This window comes from Lepisma saccharinum, chromosome 23 (genome assembly GCF_977018435.1).
Source record: "Lepisma saccharinum chromosome 23, izLepSacc3.1, whole genome shotgun sequence".
NCBI classification, from domain to species: Eukaryota; Metazoa; Arthropoda; class Insecta; order Zygentoma; family Lepismatidae; genus Lepisma; species Lepisma saccharinum.
The window spans coordinates 15,652,543-15,676,661 of NC_139251.1; the positions used below are offsets into that span (position 1 = coordinate 15,652,543).

At 37.3% G+C, this 24,119-nt stretch overlaps 1 protein-coding gene across 1 annotated transcript in view; it reads left to right on the top strand.

Annotated features, from left to right (window-relative positions):
- Positions 1–24,119, top strand: part of LOC146005222 (UNC93-like protein) — a 41,082-nt gene that overhangs the window by 6,846 nt on the left and 10,117 nt on the right. The window contains exon 2 of the mRNA XM_083144300.1: positions 22,254–22,894. Coding sequence (XP_083000426.1) covers positions 22,276–22,894 — 619 coding nt within the window. The 5' untranslated portion in view covers positions 22,254–22,275. The remainder of the gene's footprint in view (positions 1–22,253; positions 22,895–24,119) is intronic.

The window sequence follows — 24,119 nt, forward strand, 5'->3', positions numbered from 1 at the left end:
GTTCAGAAGACACAATAGCGTTTATGGAGAAACCGCACAGTGTTGCCAATACAGCGCTAGCACATGTCGCCGGGAAATGATGACCTTCCTTCACAATGAAGGTGTTACATATTTTGTATATATAATGATAATTCTATGTAATTATTAATATTAATATTATACTGTGAACGTTACAGTTACCCTTTTTACTATGATCATTGCGATCACTACACACGCGAGTGTAATGCACGAATATGACACTTCAGAAATCACTTTAAAAAGTAAAAATCACTGATCGCTCACACAACTGAAAACACTTTTTCGAGAGAGGGAAAAGGTCCAAAGAGACCAAAGCAGAGCTCTCACTCAAGTAAGGGGAACCTGGCACATGGGTTAGATTCAAGTTGCAACCCAAACAAACAAATGAGTTATGGCCCACGTGAACTGATAATGACTCAAGCAAGGCATGTCATATTTCTATCTTGAAGTCCCATATTTTGTCACGTGTTGGAAAGCCTTTCAATGGTTAATATGGTGTCTATGAATTTATGTGTACGTTGGAAACTTCATTTCAGTATTAATGTCGACAGTAATGTAAACAAAAACAACGTGTATTTGCGACAGCACTATGTTACTCACAACAGCAGCATTGGAAATAATTGTCAATTATTAAATTTAAGTAATTTCAATTCTATTATAACAAACTGCATGAAGTTCATATTTTTACTGAATGGAAATAAAATAAAATAAAATAACAACTCGAAAACTTGGCCGGAATGCTGCGGTGAGCCAGCTCAAGATGGCCAGACAACGTCTCCTTTCTTCGCGCGCGGTTCGGGTTAAAAAGAAACTCCAAATGCATGGAAGTAATATTTCTGGGAACCTTTGAGTGGTTACAAAAAATAATTTCATTATTTTCTCCACAACTTTGTCGCTGGAAGTTTTTACTTGGAATTACAGAACAAAAAATGGCCAGCGACGACATTTTCTACTGCACGAATATAAAAAATCTCCACATACTTTATTTGAATATTTTTTAATGCAAATATGCTTTAAAGTATTGATAAATTCTGAGTACCACCATCACTTATGACAATTAAAAAACAGTGTCAATTTTTTTAATAATGAATGCTTCAATTTTACGGCATGTTTCAACGTTAGGAATGAAAACAATGTAAAAATTGTGTTTTCAGAGAAAATTTGCGTTTTTAATTTATCTAAAATTATGTAAGCAAGGTACCAGTTTTTTGTGTTCACCATCGTATTCTCTACAAAATTTCCTGCAAAACTACAGGTACCGATTTTGCTTAAGCTAAATTTGTAAATCCAGAAATTTCACAACAGCGCGCTCGTATTTCCCATAAGAAAAGCATTGCCCATAAGAGCCCATTGTGTCTTCTGAACGTGAAAACGACTTTCGGTTTTTGCATGCATTGTATTTAATCTGTGTCTTATTCATATCTCAGTATTATATGTGTAAACTATCATTTATTTCATTGGCGTAAAACATTTTGTGTCGTTATTAAGGATATTTTGTATATATTGTAACAGCGAATGACAGTTATTATTATTACGGTGCCTGACAGCCAAGAATTACCTTCAAAAAGTTGAATCTGTTCAAAAGCTATTTATGAGGTTATTATGCAAGAAATTTAAAATAATTATTATGACCAATATTACTCTAAATGGTTAACACAATTGAATATGTCTACCTTAGAAGAAAAAAGAAAAATAGAAAGTAATAATTTTATACAGAAGAATTTATATTTCCAAATAGATAGTGAATACTTTTTGAATAATATACCTTATAAAATTCCCAGATATTCCCAAAGGAATATCTCAATTCTAACATATCTCTGAAAGACTAGAAGTTTAATAGGTATCTGAACTTGTAGAAAGCTACAATATAAACTTATGATAATGTGTAAGATTGTAGAATTTTTTGTATTATTCTATAATTATGATACGTTCAATTGCCTGTATTATTATACTAAACTAACTAACTAACTCTCTAGCCTTCTTAAACCCGAAGGTTCATGGCTGCAGCAACACAGGCCTTCCATCTGTCCCTATCTTGTGCAAGATCTATATACTCTTTTCCATCCCTACAGATTTCCCTTAGGTCCATTTCGACGTTGTCCCTCCATCTTCGTCTTGGCCTTCCTACTGGTCTCTTACCATCAGGTTTCCCAACAAGAATCCTGTAAACTCCTCTTTCCTCTCCCATTCGTGCCACATGGCCTGCCCACCTAAGTCTTCTTGATTTAATTATTCTAATAATGTCTGGACATGAATACAAATTATGTAGTTCTAAATTATGTAACCTTCTCCACTCACCTGTCTCCTCATCCCTTTTAGGTCCAAATATTTTCCTAAGGATCCTATTTTCAAATACTCTCAATTTATGTTCCTCTTTCAATGTAAGGGACCAAGTTTCACATCCATATAATACTACAGGCAAAATTACTGTTTTGTATATATTAACTTTTAGTTTCTTAGATATTAAACGAGAAGACAAAAGTTTATGAAGAGAGAAGTAACATGCATTTCCTGAATGAAGCCTACTTTTTATTTCCTCTTTAATATAATTTTCATTTGTTAATATTACTCCTAAGTATTTGAATTTGGAAACTGTTTCAAACGAGTTGTTATCAATAATTAGATTTTGATTATTACCTAACACTTGGTTTCGGCCTGTAAGCATATATTTAGTTTTCCCTTTGTTAACTTCCAAACCTATCTCTTTAGCAGTTTTGAAAAATATTTTAGCATTATTCTTAATTGTATTCACATCATCCCCCAGTAAGTCTACATCATCTGCATATGCTAACAACTGAGTCACACCATTTAATTTTAGTCCTTCTTTAGTTTCGTTTACCTTCCTAACAGCATATTCTAAGGCAAAATTAAAGAGCAATGGAGATAATGCATCTCCTTGTTTTAACCCATCATGAATTGTAAATTTGTCAGACATATTAATACCCACACGAATTTTACTTTCTGTTTCACTGGTGCATACTTTTATCATACTAACAAGCTTCTTAGGTATTACAAACTCTACTAATATATTATATAATTTATCTCTTTTGACCGAATCATATGCTTTTTTGAAATCAACGAATAGCTGATGGACATTTTGATTATATTCCCACTTTTTTTCAAGTGTCTGTCTGATGTGAAAAATTTGATCTGTAGTTGATCTGTTGCGTTTAAATCCACATTGATAATCACCTATAATTTCATTAGCATATGGGGTTAGTCTTGTTAAAAGAATGTTAGATAATATTTTATATGTTGTTGAGAGTAGAGAAATTCCACGGTAATTATTGCAGTTCATTTTATCACCTTTTTTAAACACAGGGACAATTATGGATTCTTTCCACTGTTGAGGGATTTCTTCTTTATTCCATATTAAACAAATTAATTTATGAATTTGACATATTAATGAATTTCCACCATATTTAATTAACTCAGCTGGTATTAAATCAATGCCAGGTGCTTTGTTATTCTTTAGCCTTTTAATAGCATCTTTAACTTCAGTCAAGTTAGGTTCTGGAACTAAAGGTTCTGCTGTGTGGACTTCATTTACTTCTGATTTATCTCCTACATGGATATTTAAAAGGTCATTAAAGTAGTTCTTCCATCTATTTAGAATATCGCTTGGGTCAGCTAGAAAATCACCGTCTTGATCTTTTATCAAGTTTACTTTAGGTTGCCACCCCTTTCTAAACTCATTTACACCTTTATATAAATCTCTGATATTTTTATTTTTGCTGTTTGTTTCAATTTCCTTAATTTTGCTTTTCAAGTAATCTCTTTTTTTACTTCTAAACGTGCGGTTAATTTCTCGCTTTATTCTATTATAATTGTTTAGATTTGTATCATCAGAGTTATTTAACCACCTAAGTCTAGCCTGATTTCTTATTTCTATTAGATTATGACATTCATTATCAAACCATGGCTTACTTTTTCTCGGTTTATGGTATCCTATACTTTCTTTAGCTGCTGATTCTATTGCATTACGTATGTGCTCCCAATTCTTATTTACGTCTGTTTCCTTTATATTTTCATCATCATTTAAATCCTGCAAAATATCAAATCTATTTGACAGTTTAATTTGGTAATCTTTCTTAATTCTTTCATCAGTAAACTTTCCTGTATCAAATTTTATAACTTTTAGATTTTGTTGCTTATGATTTATCACTGAGAGTCTTTCTCTTAATTTAGCAATTACTAAATAATGGTTACTGGCACAGTCAGCACCTCTATGTGTACGAACGTCAATTATACTAGTATGCCTTCTCTTATCAATGAGAATATGATCTATCTGATTATGAGTTTTACCATCTGGAGAAGACCAGGTATATTTATGGATATCTTTATGTTTAAAAGTGGTACTTTTCACAATTAAATTCTTTGAGGTTGCAAAAGTAATCAATCTTATACCATTATCATTACTTAATTCATGAAGACTTTCTTTACCAATCGTGGGTTTAAATGTCTCTTCTTTGCCAATCTGTGCATTACAATCACCTAACAGAATTTTCATATCATACTGAGAAAATTTATCAAAGACCTGTTCTAACTCTGTATAAAAATCATCTTTAGTATTATCATCTTTATCTTCCGTTGGTGCATGTATGTTTATTAAGATCATTTTACACCACCTACCCTGTAAAACTGCATATGATATCCTATCATTAATAAATTCTACTGTTTTAAGAGCCGAGATAATTCTATTATTTATGAAAAAGCCTGTTCCAAAATTATGATTTTCAGTACCACCATAGAAAAAAGTATAATTTTTAGTTTTACAATTCCCTTCTCCTGGCCACCTAACTTCCTGGACAGCTACTACATCTAATTTATACTTAACTATCTCATTAACTGTACACTGAAATGCCCCAGGCCGGTAAAGGCTCAGAACATTCCAGGTGCCTAATTTAATATCCTTATTCCTAACGTAGATCTTATCCTTAGTCCAGGGACCTCCCAAAGTAGTCCCCACCCGGAGATCCGAACGGGGGACTATTTTACCTCCGGAATATTTTACCTTGGGAACATCCATGGCCTGATTCTTGACATGGCTTTTTACAGTGCAGAGTTGTCAGCTCTACGCCTAACCCCCAATATGAATGGAGGAACTACTACAGAAGACAACCACAAACACATTAGAGAGCACAACTACTACACAAGACATACACAAACACATCACAACTATAACACAATATAAACACAAACACACCACAACTACTACACAAGACAAACACAAACAAATTACTACTATGCAAAACAAACATACTAGACAGCACAACTACTACACAAACATACTAGACAGCACAACTGCAACACAAGACACATACTATTAAACGTATTATTATATTTATTAATAATAACTTAATAATACTCAGCGGTGAACGATGAGACTCGATGAAGTAAACAGAATCGTCTCAGGTGCAGGGAACTACCACACCAAGAGATATGCTATAATAACTGAGCCAATATTTGCTCTTTAGCCTTTTATTTCCAAATGAATTTTTAGGCTAGCTTTATTATTTAACGTAGAATGGTTGCAGTATTGTGCATAGCATCAATGCATGGCTATCGGCGGACCTATGGTCACATAGGTCTAGCTTGCGCCCATACCAAGATGCACGACACCGAGGAGTTCTTTTTAAATTTAAAAGCTTCGTCGATCCGTGGCGAAAGTGTGGTTGTTATTACGCGATATCATCGCTTTTATACTATTTTCGAGAACACAGATTCAAGTACAGATGAATCACTCACTATCTTCAAAAGGATACTATCAACAAAACTGACATCTACACATGTTTAGAAATACAAATTCACATAGTGCACTCTCGCAAACATGAAGATACATTAAACTACTCATAATAGAGCATAAAATACAATAAACATTAAACAAAAGATTTACATTACAAAACAGGGTGCAATATTGCATATAATAACAAAGAAATTAAGCTTTCCTTTACAAAAATAAATACATTAGTGACATATCTTCTACTGGTGACGTCACATAAAAATGTGGATCATATCATCTGCCCATTCCTTTCGGAAACTAAGTTTCAGGAAGGAAGTTATCTACCTGGAGGAAACTTAGTTTTAAAGTACAAACTCTTTCTTTTTATCCTCCGAAAAACACACCAATTTTAGGTTATCCACGTTAACCTTACCATATAATTCTTTAGTCCTTGGAATTAGCAATGTCACAACATTATTTTCCACTTTGTGCACTAGATAAAGTCCTATCCACAACATAAATAACTTTTGAATGGTCCTATCTAGTGAGGAGCTTAAGGAATGTTTTTTAACCATCACGAAGTCTCCAACTGTCACTGTCTTGGCGTTTCCCTTCTGTTTTAAATCCTTCGACAGCATCTTCTTTTCCCTGACTTGGGCTAAGAATAATTTGGACTTCCAATCTGGTTGGGCTTCTTCCCGTTCGGGCCAATTGAAATGTATTAGGATCTCTCTGGGTATGGGATGGTTGAAGAATAGTTGAGCAGGCGAGTATCCAGTTGTTTCAGAAATAGAATAATTAATTAACCTAACAACTTTTGATATGTATCGCGACCAAGTCTGATGTTCTCGATAACAAAATAAACGAAGTAATCTGACTCTCTCTTGATTTGCTCGTTCTACTATGTTCCACTTTGGATTGTAAGCTGTTGTGCAAACATGATGGATACCACCGCTTTTGGTAAATTGTTTCCACTGCTTAGAGGTAAACTGAGCTCCTCTGTCGCTTAGGGTAAACGTAACGTTTGGAAAGTGAGCAAAATATCCTCTCTGAAGAGTGTTTATAATTTCTGTAGTGCTGGCAGTCCGTAAAACATATGCGGAGACAAAACGTGTACCCACATCAATAAGTTGAGTTGAGTTGGTGTTTTAAGTCTACTTTATGCACAGTAAGGCTAATCGGGACTGGACCTACAGTTTAAAGTGGGATCCGAACCACTTGTGCCTCCACCGGGTATCGAACCCGGAACCCCTTGATTACAAGGCGGCGACGCTACCAATGCGCCATCGGGGAGGCATCCACATCAATAAGGCTCAAGATGTATTGGTATCCATTAGACCGAGGAAGCTTCCCAATCAAGTCCAGAGAGAGCATCACATGAGGTTGCTTGGGACTGATATGAAGGGTCTCCTGGATTATCCCTAATTTGTCTGGTTTACTCTGGGCACAAATTTCACAATCTCGGATGTACTGTATCACGTCATCTTTCATGCCTTTCCAGAAGTATTGTACTGCAAGTCGCTTCAATGTCTTGGATACTCCAAAATGGCCAGCTTCATCATGAATTACTTTCAAGAGAGGTTGCTTTATTACCACCAGAACACACAATTTCCAAAGAGACTGATTATGACCCTCTCTTAAATAGAATTCCTTCTTGAATGAGATAGGAACGATGGAATCTGAGGTTAGGTTCCTGAGAATTTAGAGATTGGAGTAATTTTTTGCAGAATTCATCTTCATATTATACCTCTCTCCACTTGTCGATGTCATCTAATTCTCCCCTTTCGGCCCACAGGTAGTTTATTCTGAATGTCTGCTGGCTATTTTCAGGATGAATCTGGGGTATATCATCAGCAGGATACCGAGATAAAATATCTGCCAGATCGTTTTGGCGACCAGAGACGTATACTATTTTGTACGGGTACTGTTGGAGTTTTAGAGACCAACGACTCAAACGACTGTTCCAGTTTCTGGCGTCTTGTAACCATATCAGCCCTTTGTGATCACTGTAGATAGTGAAGTGCCTGCCTTTCAAATAAACAGCATACTTCTCAGTTAGCGAGGCCTAAAAATTTCCGAACATCCTTTCTAGTTTTAGGTTTAGGAAACAACTTAATGGCTGAATTTTTGTCAGGTTGGATTTTGATGGTATCTCCAGAAACGATGTGGCCTAAGAAGGTAATTTCATTCTAGACAAATTTACACTTTCGAAGCTTTACTGTCATTCCCACTTCTTGGAGTCGCTGTAACACCTCATCCAGATGTTGGAGATACTTGGAGAGCTCTTTATGGAAAACCAGCAAGTCATCCATATATATATTGAGTTAGATACAGCATGCATGGCAGCTATGAAAATTGATACAGCACTTGGGATACCAAAAGGCATTCGAGCAAACATCCACTGACGTCCCTTATAGGAGAAAGCAGTACATGGTTGGCAGTCAGTTTTTACAGGAATCTGTAAATACCCAGAAGCCAGATCCAGATTTGTAAAATAACGAGCGCCTTTAAATTTTTGTAAGGCATCCGAAATGGGCTCAACTGAATTCCGTTGAACACGTACAATTTTATTCAAATTTCTGAAGTCAATGCATGGGCTGCTACGCCCTTGGGGTACGCACTTAAATGTTATTTATACCACGGCTACAGATATCTTAATCTCAGGGGATAGGTTCTTTATTCGAGAATTCCAAATAAGAAAGCGTTTTTATAGCCAAGAGGATATAGTTAAATGCGGATTTAAATTCTGAAAACTATACACAATACAGAGAAAATATATAGCGAAGCTTGTATATACATTGATATATATATATATATATAGTATATGATGATTCCAAATTTACGTCGGTTATATTCTTCTTGAAAGGAAATCTTCTTTCTTCTCATAATTTCTGGAAAAGGCTTCTTCTTCTTTTCTTCCTTCTATTTTGGGAAAAGGCTTCTTCTTCTTTTCCTTCTTCTAATTTATTTCTTCCCCTTTTTTAAATCGTAATCTTATTTATTAGATATATGCGCTCGCTTTCCCCGCTTCTTTGGTATTATACAAACGACATAAGCTATACTTATAGAAAGAGTAGGGTCGACTAAACTGACAATAGCGCCACCTCCTATGTAACGACCAAAAGGGGATAGCCCAGGATCGCTAACAGCAAGCGCTGCCTATGGCCCAGTGCGTCTAATAAGAAGCGCAACCGTAAGTGCTTCAAGGCGTCTAATTTGACCACAGCGCCACCGAGGGACGGACAAATACAAAAGCTGACAATGTTCTCCTCGTCAGAGGTATTAAATCAAATTTTGATCACTAGGATCAAAAAGGAGATAGAGATACATTTCTGAATTCATTTGCTCACTTATTAACTTCTTTCCTAATTGTTTCATATACGAGCATATTCTTAATTATCTTAAGTGGATATATAAAACATTTTATTCACTCCTTCTATAATTTTTATACTCTTCCTTTATATATTTTGCATTTACTATAATATATATAATCGCTCTTCTCCGCTCCAAGTTTCTACATTGAACTCTACTTTTCTTCATATGGCGTGCTCTATCTATCGTCGCTCTCGGGAAACATTTCTTCCTTGTATTTTTCATTGTGTCGTCGGAACTGGCACGTGACAGGGCATACTGTACCATCAGGCTTGTCGACTACAATTAAAGGGTTCAAGTACGAGGAATTTACAAGACATTATAACACCCCATTGCCTACACTTTTCCAGTTCTTCCTCCAGGAGTTTCCTTTTTGCTACAGGTATGGGATATGGAGATCGATATACAGGTTCTGTGGTGGTGAGTTCAATCTCACACTGGAAGTGAGACTTCCTTCAATTGGCTTCTACCACTTTTGCATAAAATCTCATTCGCATTGACCTTCTGAAGAATATCGTCAGGACTAGCAGTCCACTGATCGACATGGGAATCTTCACGGACTTTTCTTACACACTTCGCTATCGAAGATTCATTATTCACGAGGTCCTGCTCTACCGGAACTCCGTCTACGGTGAGGGATAACTTCTCGTTCTGTAAGTCCATTCCTGCTTCATATTTCCTGAGGAATGGGTCAGCTTCGAGACCTTTCAAGACAAACATGTCCTCCAATAAATTTCTTCCAGCAATACTGTGGGCACACTTTAAAGATGTAACTCTCATACCTTTTAGAAGTTCTACACGGCGTGCTGTAGAATTTGGCTAGCCTTCAGTCCTTTTTCAATGTATATTCCAAACGTGTTGATCACCAAGAAGAATTTGACCAACCTTTCGAGTTTTTTAGCCCACGTGTAAACTTCGTGCATCTGGATTTTTACATGTTATAGTCAGACGTTCGTATATATTAGTTCGTGACGCTGCTTATAAAATGCGTGAAATTACACTCCCCTTGCATCGCTCTTGCCGAGAATAGCAAAGTACCTGCGATACAAATTTGAACAGCCGTAACGGCAATCGCAACTGCCCCTTTCTGATCCGTGATTCGAACTGTGTGTCGACTGTGTCTGCTTGCTTCGCACGGCACTTCGAGTTACGTCATGCCAACTGGCGTGATTAAGAAATCAGCCAAACAGCATAACAGGTGTTGCCACCTATAGCGAGTTTCCTGAACTACGTCACTTTTCTTTCGTAAATGAACGGAATAACCGCAAATAACACTCGGTGTTGAAGATTGTAGGATTTTCGGTAACTTTATACAGATAAACCAGGTTTTTACCAAAAATCGCTACAATATCGATGGGAGCTTCTAAAAGAATGTTGCGTATTATCATCTGTATACATTCTTTGGTCGTTGACTCGTGCAATGAGAAAATTGTTTGAAGGCCAGTCTGTACAAGCAATGCCCTTGCCTATGTGTTCGCGTGTATTAGTGCCAACCCACCTTTCTGCTGTGATAACGTGAGGTCGCTCATTGCCACTCGGAATATCGTATCATGCCACATAAAAGAGCCAACAGCTCTGTTGACCTTAGTGCCGTGGTTTGAAGGACAAGATTTTTGCAACATACTAAAGTTTAGAGAGAACAAAAACGTTGATAAATCTTACTCGTGCTTTTAAACTCAGAGAGAACATCTTGTTCGCTCTGAGGACGTAGATTTCCCTCTCACACGTGAGTTTACTATTTGCTACGATCGTTTCATCGATATTTGCATAGACGTTTATACCTAAAACTTTTATTTTCTTGTATACAGGGATCTCCTTATATTTTGTGAAGGGATTCTCCTTGCCAAGGGGCATCAGGAATGACTTTCGACTGTTTAGTTTTGCTCTTGATGTGTGCTCAAAAGTATGTATTTGACTTTGAACACTGTACAGATCTCTTTCATCCTTGAGGAAAATGATAACGCCATCCATGAAACTTCCTACTTGTATTGTTGTGGATGCCATAGAAATGCCATGTAAATCATTCTGGATACTAAACAGAAAAGAGACTATTGTGAGGACGTACAATGTGCTACTCAAGGGACTACCTTGTAGGACACCTCGTCGCATTTTAAAACTTGTTGTCAAGAAACCATTTATTTTGAGTTTTAGCAGCGTGTGATTATATAAGGTTTTGATCCAATTAATAAAAGTGTCTCCGAAGCCATATGCTTCTAAGAATTTGTACAGATATTCATGGCTCACTCTGTCATATGCTTGAGAAAAGTCTAAGGATAGAATTGCCTCCGATGCATTCTCATTTTGTTTGATAATAATTACGTCTCTTATGGTTTGCAGCAAGTGATGTACATTTTGAGACGTATTACAAGCGAACTGTAAATTGGCAATAAGTTTCACCATATTTTTATATAAACGCTGATTTATGCACTTACTTATAAGTTTGATGTCACTATTCATTATTGAAATTGGCCTAAAATCTGTGACGAACTTTGGATTTGCCTTTTTAGGTACTAACACTGTAACTCCCGTGCTACTGGTCTTCCCTATTGACCCTGTTGTCAACACTTCATTAACCCATTTCGTTAATTCGTCTCTATTAAATCCCAGAAACATTGATAGAATTCTGATGGTAATCCATCTCCGGCTGTAGTTTTATTCCTCGGAACTTTGAATACTGCATTATGAACCTCCTTTCTACTAAAGGCTGTGTGAACTCAGTTCCTTCATTTTCCGTCAGTGATGCAGGGAGGTAGTTCAAAAAATTACATTGCTTTTCTGTTGTTTTAAAGGCTTAACCAAGAAGATCTTTATAGTATTGCAAAAACCTGTCGTGTATACTATGAGGGCTGGTGACAACTTCACAGGAATGTAAAGTTAATTTATGAATAACGCGACTCCTGGCGTGTTTATGTTCTTGAAGAATGTGACTTAGCGTGGCTTGCTCGTCAGAGTCTATAGGAAAAATCTTGCTCTTTATTATTGCAGCAGATTTTCGTTTCCTATGTATAGAAAGTAATTGCGCTTTTATTTCATTTTCATAAGGACGATTGAAATTGCCTTGCAGTGCTAAACGATGGAGATCATTCAAGACTGCAAACAAAAAATTATATTTCTTTCTTTGATCTCTACTAACCTCTGCACTGAAAAATTTACTGACCTGACGAAATTTAGGCTTAACTCGATTAGAGTCTCTTCCACTGGCCGAGAGGCCGTCATAACATAACTACCATTGTGTAATAATGTGCTATTTAAAAGCCAGTATCCTCTACCTAGTCGGGGTTTGATCAAACCTAAATTTATTTTGAGATTTGGTACACTATGATCACTAAAGCAAACTGGAAAATTTTGAACACTAATTATATATTCCTGAAATCTTGGTGCGGCACAAAACCTATCTATTCTTGACGCACTATTGGAGGTGATATGTGTGTAACCTGGATTTTCATCGTTGGCGTGTATCCAAAGCGTCATGTAGTTGTAACCCCTGCGTTAATTCATATAGCGTACGTGAGAAGTTGAATCCTGGGTTTTGATCTTGTGAACGAGTTACACAGTTGAAATCCCCCACTAGTAAAGTGTCTAGTGTGTGGGATGTCAACTCGAGCCCTACAACTGTTGAAAAAAAAATCTTCTCTTGCCCGTCTGTTTTGGCTTCCTGATGGATCATACACATTACAGAGAAAAACGGAGCCTAATTTTGCACTTATTTGCTTGCCAGTGGGATGGCGCACTACATTACTTAAATCCAAGTGTCGCCTACTTGCTAAGGGGGTAAAATTGTTGTATACTTCAAACATGCTCAGTGCGGAAAAATCGTCTATTGCGACCTCTTGAAGTAGGGCGACATCGATATACGATTTAATGAGAAAGTCATTGAGAGCAATTATTTTGGTCTTACTTTGTATTGATTCAAATTTATAGATGCCAAGGTAAATGTTTGCATGATTATAACTGTCTACAGCAGAAAACTAAAGTTACTTAAATTCTTCAAACTTACAGATCTCCAACTTCTGCCTAGAATACATTAACTATGCTTTCCACTAAATAAATCTGGAGTAAGTTTGTTACTCGTTGAAGGTTTTTCTTTAGTTATATTTGCTGAATTACTTGTTAAACTAACCTTTGAAACAACTTGTTTTGGGGTACCAGTTTCTACTCTAAATTCGTTATGAACTATTGTGGAACTTACGCATTCATTATTTTTCTTCTTCTTTCTTCGTAGCACCAAAGAGTCTTCCGCCACTGACCGTAACATTGATATAGATCTTGACCGTGATTTCCTAGGGGAGACAACGACGAAGAATTCTGCCTCCGAAAACAAAGCACTTGGTGGGGGGGAGGGGGGTGAGGGTATGTGATGCATCTCCTCTGAAGTGGTCAAGGTTGGCTGCTCCATCTCTTCCCTTCCTGTTGGTGTATTTTCCACACTAACGTCGTGTATGGTACCTGTCTCCTCTTCGGTGATTATGGAGCTGTCCGTGTTCCCTTCTTTGTTATCTCCTGACGCAGTGACTTCTGCAACTGATGGAGGTGAATCTCTTGGTTTAGTCCGCACGATTAGCACGGTAGGTTCATATACCATCGGTATTGTCAGCAGGTATATTGACAGGCACCCTGCGGAACTGGTTCCCAGGGGATCGACGTTTGGGACACTGGGTCACATTCTGCCCCACTTCCTCACACGCGAGGCACGTACGGGTCTGCCCAGGGTATGTTACCCAATATGAGTCTCCATTCATCATTACATATGAGGGTATGGGTTTATATAGTATCATTTTGATCAAGACACGTCCAGTTCGAGTAGGGTAAATGTGATCCGCAGAGTATGTCTCGTCGTCAACTTTCAACACTTCCCCATAAGAACTCATGACTCGAATTATCACTTCTGCACTTAATTCAGTTGGGACTACATGGATTCTGACAATTACATGTCGCTGGTGGGCCCATTCTACTTCAACCTTATTGTCACCATCTATGTCACTATAGATTACATCAGCACCAAAATCATTTAGTAACCGTTCTCCTACCACTTTTGTCACAAATTTTACGTACAAACACTAACGAAAGTAATATATTTCAAAACTGAGCACTTGGTTCGTAGGCACTTGGTATACCTCATGAAACCATCGATGAAAATCCAATGACGTTGGTCGCGTTATTACGTCAGTGAAAACAAATTTCAAGGTGTTTTCTCTTTGTGTGTTCATCGTGATCTATTTCATCGTATCTTCACTGGCTCTCGGTAATTGTATACAAAACCTCGCTTACACTCCAAGGGAAGAAAACTAACACAACACTAGCAAACCGTATACGGCCCTAGCTAACTCGGACAGTTCGATCACTAAGCCTTCTCGCGCGAAGGCGGAGCTCGCTACGAACTGCTTCCTGCACGAGTTGAAGGCAGAATGTGACACCACGCCTTTACCTTCCGTTCAAACAACAATTTTTATATATATTCAGTCACTCCAAGATTGTAAATGACGTTGGATATTCATGTAGTTGAACTTTTACTTTAATTTTGAATTGCTTTTCTTGTATTAGCAGCTATCTTCGAGAGAAAAATTCAAAGTGATGAAGAAAAACGAGAATGTTGGTAGCTATTGTGAAAATGCGAATTTTTCCTTCTAACTTATTATTGTGATTAGACATTATTAATGGAAAATATCTAGAGGCTTCTACATTACAGGACGATGTTCTCTTCCTGTGATACTGCAACAGACGAAATGCCTTGTGTACTGACGAAAGCCTCGTGTTCAGAACAGTACTATGAAATGTATTTCCTGTTGCGTAAGGAAACGCAAAACAAAGATATTCTATATAACAGTTATAAGGTGCTCATTTCGTTTCTCATTATAAAACCACAAAACAATTTTTCCGTAAACCTGTATGTTAAGTAGGTTCTAATTTATGTTTGGCCATTTATCATTCTTTATAATTATCATTCCAATTAATCATAAACATACATATGCCAGTTGATTTTTAATTTCACGAAAACGAGAAAAGAAGGCACTTTTAAACATGCTGTGCAGGTAGTTTGAAGATTCGTAGATTGAAATAAAGCTTACATTATTTATAAACATTCAAATATGTACTTCGAAAGCCTCTCCGATGGCGTAGCTGTAACGTCGCCGCCTTGTGATCAAGGAGTCTCGGATTCGATACCTGGTGGAGGCAAAATGTGGCCACTTTAAACTGTAGGTCCAGAGCCGATTAGCCTTAATGTGAATAAAACGTACTTAATGTGTCCTGCAATGTAAAAGCCTCTAGATATTTTCCAATAATGATGTCTAATCACAATAATAAGTTAGAAGAAATAACTCGCATTTTCACAGCAGCTACCAATATTCTCGTTTTTCTTCATCACTTTGAAATTTTTCTCGAAGATAGCTGCTAATACAAGAAAAGCAATTCAAAATTAAAGTAAAAGTTCAACTTCATGAATATCCAACGACATTTATAATCTTGGAGTGACTGAATATATAAACGTTGTTGTTTGAATGGAAGGTAAAGGCGTCATGTAGTGCTTAGAGTTCTCGACTGGGCATCTAACGTTCCCAGGTTCGAGTCTCCTTGCGACATGTTCTTTTTTTTTAATTCTTCTTTTATTAAACAAGCGCATTATAAATTTATTTGTAATAACAGTGTAGAGTGGCTACATTGTTCTGAATCTGGAATTTACTAAAACAAATTAAACAAATAAATGAATTGACACATTTTCAAAGGTTATTTTTACGTATAAGATCGTGAATTATGATACGCGAACGTTAATTGTGTACTGCTTCAAAGACATTGACAAATATTAATGAAATAACTATTCACATTTGTGGTAATTCAGGACGTACTAATTTTACCCCGATACCCACTCCAGTTCAATGCAAGGATACCTCCGCAAATATTGAATGAAAAGTTTTCATCATGTGCAATTCTCCATTAAATGTTTGCGCCGATTCGTAATACCTTCGTTTGCTTTGTTACAAACAATTATTCTTTGCACATTACATGTAGCAGGAGAGTTGCATCTACATTTCACACTGGTCAGCTCCTCCAAATTATTCTCAAGAACGAAAGTTTGTAGGGTAGTGGTTACCGTTGTAGATTGTCAACCTGATGATCGTAGGTTCAAACCCCTACGGTGGCAGAAGATTTTCTTAAGTTTTAGAAATATCCCATTGTGTTCATTGTCCACGCAGTGTGAAACGGAATGGTTGTTTGGAATTAACGATGGGGGAGGAGAAATGTTAAATAATAAAACCTCTATTTCAACGAACTGAGAAGTGGAGAAAAATGGAATAATTATTTTTAAATATGAAAATTACATTCATGGTTTTAGTGGTATAACTGCAGGTAGAATCAAAGATCTTACGTGTCAGATTTTATCTCGCTCTGAACTCAGCCAAAAGGCATTTCGCACCGATCTAATACATTCTCCAATTCATTTTAAAATATTATTGGATGTAACATGTCCATATTTTGATCAATGCATCAATTCTTAACGCTGAGACGATATTTTCTACAAATACCTCATCTCTCCTCTAGTCTCCTTTCTCTTCTCTCCTTCTCCTTCTTCTCTCCCCTTCTTCTCCTCTGTTTATATGTCATATCGCCTTCCCTCCTGTTCTCGCCTCTTGTCTCCATCCCATTCTTCTCCACTCCTCTTATCTTCTCTCCTGTCTTAGATTTCCGACTTCACTGCACTCTTCTCCTCTTCTTTTCGTTCTTCTCATGTTCTCTCTTTTACTATACTCTCAACTCCCCCTCTTCTCGTCTCCTCCTCTCCTCTCATATATTTCCCTCCTCTCTTCTCCTCTTTGCTCCATTTTCCTCATCTCTCCTCGCATCTTTTCCCTTTCTCCTCATTACTTCTCCTATCCACATCTGTCCTATATTTCCTTCCATCCTTTACTTTTAATCTTCCCCTTTCGCTCTCTCTTTTCTCCTCTCATTTGTTGTCCCTTTTCGTTTCCTCTCTCCTCTTTTCCTTTGTGCAGACTGGTCAGCGATGAAATACTAGAAAATCGATTTTCTTTCTTTCAGAAAGTATTTTTTATTTGCGACAAATGTAATACTGATATTTTTTTAAAGTTTTATACAATAATACTTGGTTTTATTCCTTTCGAGTATTTCATTAATATATATTGTGCATATGGCAACACTGAAATTGAGCCTATCTCTACACGCAACCCACCAGGGTCTTACGTAACTTGAGTTGCCTAGTTTAAAATGTCGTTGTCCTAAAACTTTTGAGAGACATGTACCTGGTTGTCAAATCGTGCTCATCACTTAAATATTATTATTAATAGTCCATAATTCTGTAATCAGGTTTTTCTGGTAACATTCTACATTTCAAATTGAAATTGCATGTAGATACACATTTTTCCGCTTCTGATGCTGCACAAATGAACCTAGTATGGAATGTTTGTTGAGTGTGTTAATGACAAACACATTCATTTATGCAAGAACACAATTGAAATATTTACAAATTTGAAAAATCGTCTATGTTATTTTCGTAGTTATTTATAGGTTTACATTTAAATATTCCATGGAACGAGGGGGAGGCCATGGCCTCCATGGTCCCTAGCCTGAGTACGGGTCTGAGACGAGTGCTCATATCCTACACGAGTGGTTTGGTCGGTGCCCACTTAGACAACGCAACTTAGACAGTGCAAGGGACAGCATTGAGCAGACAATCCAGGCTGTATCTAGGGAGGAGAGGGGTAATATAACGGATGCAAACATCATAGCCTTGGACTCCTATTTACGTGTAGTCTGGAGGGAGCGCAGGAAAATGCTGCAAGGGGTCAGTGAAAGTGAAGGGTACGGAACAGTGGTTCAGGCATAGGCCGAACGTGGAGTGCATAATTGTAGTGAACAATCTCAAATATTAGAAGAGAGACATATTGCCATTCAGGGGTGCCCACAGGGGGGGTTTCATGACACGTCTGCGTCATGGGAATTTTTTGGGGGGACACATTTTATACCATTTCTATATATCTTAGCAAAAAAATGGAGGGATCGATTCGTTTGATTGACTTGTTATTAGGGTGACCAGACATACTCTTTTTAAGAGTATTATACTCTTTTAGAAGTTCATATACTCTATACTCTTTTCAATTTGCAAAAATCCCCAAATATACTCTTTTCCTTGCTATTTAATTTCATTCATTATTTTACGCGTAAAAATGCCTTAAAACCCACAGAACGGAAAACGTCAAGATGTCAACAAACTGAAGTATTTACTCCCTGACTCAAGAATTTCCTATGAACAATTTCAAGTGTCATTTTCATATTCCATCAACAAGCAAAACATATTTCAAATTCATTGGAATTTAATGATAATGATTAGGGCTGAGCCGATACCACTTTGAACCGATACCGATGCCGATACTCTTACCGATTCCCACCGATACCGATACCGATACTTGAAAATTGCAATAATTAAAATTTGTTCAAAATATTGATCAATATTGGTGTGTAAATATTCTCCTCCAATTATATACATCAACATACCAAGAAATTTGCTTTAGAATATTCAAGAATTGCATCAGAATATTAAAATAGATGTTATGTAGTCACGAAATATAGTTTTTGTGCAAAATTAGTGTAAAATAAAAATGAAGTTTTAATTTTGCATAATTTCCAGGATAATTAGACTGTCAAGAAGTCGCGCGGGATTTTTGCGGACCCCGTGAAAGAGCAAAATGCATGCGCACCTTCAACCTATAGACTATACTCTTTTTGGTCAACAAATATCTGGTCGCCCTACTTGTTATTGAATTTTAATTATGGTTATTATGTAGTTTTCTTACCTGTCTGTGGGTGATCGTGGTGATAGGGTTGAAATAAAACACTACCTCTCATGCCTTTAGAATTGGTTAGTTTGGGGGGGACGTACTGTTCGCATTAATACAAGGTTAGGTGAGCTGACAAACTGTGCAGAATAAGGTTCAGTACACTAACAATGGCAGTGGCCTGAGCAGCTTTGTACGTTTTATGTTAGCAAACATGAAAGTGAGCCTAAATTACCTAAAGTAAACATTGCTTAAATATGTCTGTATTATATTGTTCCGCAAATTTTGACTGACCGTCATAATTTGAGTAAATAATTCGGCTCAACGGGTGGGGAGCGAATGTTCTACCTTTTTGGGGGGAGTGCATCACAGGCCTTGGGGTGGATGAGCACCCCTGTTGCCATTTATACATGTACATATGTATATTTTCATAAATGTTTCTGTTTCTAAATGTATGTAAGGCAGGCGTTTATATAACAATATTGTAGGATACGCACTGCCTAAGGGCTTGTATCTTAAACGTCAATAAATATCATATCATATTAATTAGAATGGATTTCGGCGGGAATCGCCCCTCCCAAGTGTCATTTCTGGATCCCCCACTGAAGCTGTTGCACTCTCGAACCTTAGAGGTTACGACTGCAGCAACACATGTCTTTCCGCCAGTCTTTGCTGAGCAAAATCAATCAGTCATCAGCAGGGAAATGATTTAAAGGTGCAAAATTATGGTCGGGAAAGGGAAAAAAGATTCTGAAAATGTTTTCAAAAAGGCGCAAAATAGATGCTCATAAAGTGCCTTTATTCAGGTCTAAAACAGTTATATTAACATTCTTTATTCAATACTGTAGCAAATAACATAATTAGTAATAATTAGATGAAGTAACCAATATTTAGGAAGTAAACGTAGCATTTACTGGGTTTCAAGCAATTACACTGGATTACGCTCAACATTTCTATATTCTCGAATGTAAGTCGCTGACGCTTTTAGCTCAGAGTCATTCCATGCCAAATCAACACAGATATGTGCAATTTCCAACCTGACCAACTCCGATTTTCATGAAATTTGGGGAGTTGAAACTATGAATGGAACTTAGTGACTGTGAAAGTTTTTAGTTTCGTGCATCTTGCAATTGTTAAATTATTCAAGGTCAAAATTAGCATAAATTGCCCTTTTTGAACCCGCTTAGTTATACTAAATCCGCTGTAACTCCGCCCCTATTTTGCCTAGGAAGCTCAAATAAAGCCTATTGTACAGGGAATTGAACAAGCTTTACAGTGATATATAACAAGCCTACCTTTGGATAATAAAATTTTGTCACGTTACCTTGACCTTGAATATCTCAAAACATGTCATCACCAAAAATCGTGAAAAAAATATATTTGGTGCCTCATACCATACTCTAAAACATATCAAAAAAAACATTCTGGGAATGCAATGGGATCAGAAGATACAAAATAGTATGTGTAACTATGTGACTGATAAAAGCCCCATTATATGAACTATGACGAGTCAAATGTCCCTTAACACCCATTACAAAATGTGAGGGAGTTATCCTGGGTATAATTGGTCATGAAAGAAATAGGTTAGGCACAGGGAGATCCCTAGCCGTGTGTGTCAAGCGCAGGTCCGGCATATTGTTGACTGCCATATTGAATTCAACGCAAAAATTTTAAAGGAAAAGGACTGATGCGATATATCAAATCAGGCTAGAATTTCACGAGGAATGGCTCAAAAAGGGCAATTTATGCTAACTTTGACCTTGAATAATTTAACAATTACAAGACGCACGAAACTAAAAATTTTCATAGTAACTAAGTTCCATTCATAGTTTCAACTCCGTAAATTTCATGAAAATCGGAGATGGTCAGGTTGTGGGCTGTGTTGATTTCATATGGAATGACTCCTCAGCAACTTATGTTATCTTGCTACCAGTGACGTAGGAAGATATGGCGAGACCCTGGGCGAAATTAGAATGCGAGGTCCCCATTCCTTTTTTCATTAATTTTTATAATCTCAATGTGAAACGCTACAAAATCTTCAGCGATATGTCAGCAAATTATCATATTTAAATAATAATAATGATAAAAATTACTCACGAAAATGATATTTAATAATTTCACTCGCCTTAAAAATGGCGTACTTGCGACAGGGAAGGAGCATAAAGAAACTTAAAAAATGACAAGAATGCAATAAAAACAAAAGGGAGGCAACACTGGAACATAGTGCAGAGTTATGAAGGAGAAGACTTAATTTACCACAGTCAATTGTTTTAGTTGAAATAATATTGTCCATTTGCATTTTTTAAGTTAACGGTACTCATAATATTGCACACCAGCTGGGCACCCCCTAATGTGACTATTTTTTTTAAAAATGTAGAAATTACCATTAAAATAATAACAAAATAATATCAGTGTTTAACAAAGTAAGGAATTTTCATTAATTTCAGATGTCCCGTTCTATCTCTCTCCAAAAATAGATGTTTTACTCTAATAACTATTATAATCAGCCTCCACGATGGCGCAGTGGTAGCGTCGTTGCCTTGTAAACAAGAGGTTACGGGTTGATTCCCTGTGGAGGCGGCACATATTGGTTCCGATCACACTTTAAACTGTAGGTCCAGTCCTGATTAGCCTTACTTAATTTCTTCTTGATTTAAAGTTCAATATTTTTTGTAGGCAAAAATACCAAATATAGAATAATATACAAAATACTAATCATGTTAAACCGTAAGTAGTGTCATTATCATTAAACTGTAAATAAACATGGCAGCTGGTATTTTGCATACTAACATTAAAAAAATTGCAAAAATTAAGCTACCATGACTGTTAAAAATATTTTGAGTTACAATATATTATTTTAACTGCAATAAATCTTACTGAAATTATTATAGTTTCATTAATACATTCAACAAACATTTCCATAGTATGTTCCAGAAACAGAAAAATATATATATATTTTATTTGCTTTAATCAAACTGTTCAAATATTTTATAAGGCCGTTTACCAGTAAAAAGCCTTTCTGTTTTAAAAAACAACAACATATATCCAGTGGCGGTGATTGGGTTCCAAAACTGGGGGGCAAGGACAGTTTAATATTCCTTGGTACATAAGGTTTAGCATAGTTCGGGGCAAAAGTGGCAAAAAGTGGGGGGCAACTGACCCCTTCACCCCCATAATCGTCGCCACTGCATATATCTATATGTATGGTGCCAAAAACCATGCAAGCAATTTTAAGCGTGTTTTAAAAACATAGAAAAATTGATTTAAGTAAAACAAAATATCTAAATAAAGAAAATCATAAATAATAATTTTTATCCACCTGCTGTACAGTGAAGTAGTTGTCTCTCTTACAGATAACCCTAGCGGGCGAGTAGAATGGATGGCTCCAAATTTAAACCACAAGTAGGGTGCACAAACCATGCCTTCGAAATTACGGAAGAGCAACAAGCAGTTGCGGATTCGACGCAGCGGAAACAATCGTTCAGCGCATGCGTCGGTCCATCGAAGCAGCAGCTGACCAGATACTTCATCCTGAGGAACGTGTTCGTCCTCAGCCTCGCCTTCACGCTCATATTCACGGCATACCTCGGCAACTCGGCACTTCAGAGTTCGATCAACGCGGTTGCAGGTTTAGGTTTGGCGTCCCTGGCTGCCACCTACGCAGCCCTCATCTTCTCGGCGCTGTTCCTTCCGTCGGCGGTGATCGGCTTCCTCGGCTGCAAGTGGGCGCTCTGTATCTGCATCCTCACCTACGTGCCTTACATCGTGGCGCAGTACTACCCTTCCTTCTCCACGCTCATTCCGGCGGGACTGCTCGTGGGCTTCGGGGGTGGCGTCCTGTGGAGCGCCCAAGGAACGTACCTCACGATGCTGAGCGAGTGCTACGCCAAACTCACGGAAACGAAGCCAGATGTAGTCTCCGCAAGGTTCTTTGGATTCTTCTACTTGATGTTTCACACCAGTGTCATATGGGGGAATCTCATTTCCTTCACAGGTAAGTCACTATACAGGGTGTTTCAGAAATAATTGAAGGGTTACAAAAATAGTATTGAACTTACGTGAATGAAACCAGTCCTGAATGAACTAAGAACGCAGTTTTTTTTACACCTGCAAATGTTCAGTGTGTGCATCATGGGTGACACGACACATCGACACGATTGTCTAGTTCTTGCCACACTCTCATCAACATGGGCCTGTCGATAGTGTATATCCCTGCTATGATACTTTCCCTTAAGTCTGCGATATCACGCGGCATCGGTGAGACGAATAACCTGTCTTTGATGAAATCCCACAAAGAGAAGTCACACGGTGTAAGGTCAGGTGATCTAGGGAGTGATATTAGTTTCGCCTAGCGGCAGGGATGTGAACTCTCAGCATAACAAAACATACACGCACAAACAGTTTGCGTTACTCGTTCGTTCTGGACTGGTTTCATTAACGTAAGTTCAATAGTTTACTTGCAATAATACTTTTAACCCTTCGATTATTTCTGAAATAACTCAATTAGTACTCCGGCAGTTTGTTTCTTTATACAGCATATTTGCAAAAGATACCATTCAACCTACATGTGTATCAATATACGTTGTATAAAACACACCTTACTACTAACTTCGTTGACCCTGTACAGCTACATTGCAACATCATCTTGTGTTATTATGTGGAATTGTAATGCAAACGCAAATTATGTTGATCAAGGGAAGAAAAAGTAATGATTATTTGATTATCCAAATTACTACTATAACTTGACAAGTTTAAAAACAAGACGTTGCAAATAGCTGTTGCACACCTCACACCACATTTCCCCACTCCATTCTCCGTGGCGACATTGGTTCGCAGTGTTGTAACATGGAGGGAGCGGAATGGTCTGAAGATTTTCAACGAAATTTGTATTTGCTTTTCCTGGGCTGTTTTCTACCTGTCGGAGTACAGAAATTCAGCTCACCTTTCGCCAACGACTGTTTTCCTTCTTTTAAAACTTGGCCTCCCCGATGGCGCAGTGGTAGCGTCGTCGCCTTGTAATCAAGGGATCCCGGGTTCGATTCCCGGGGTAGGCACATAGTGGTTCGGATGCCACTTTAAACTGTAGGTCCAGTCCCGATTAGCCTTACTGTGTATAAAGTGGACTTAAAACAACAAATCAATCAAATTCAATTCTTTTACAACTTGAGAAACCATCCATTTAGATACTCCCGTGGCGGCGATTGTGGACTCGACAACAT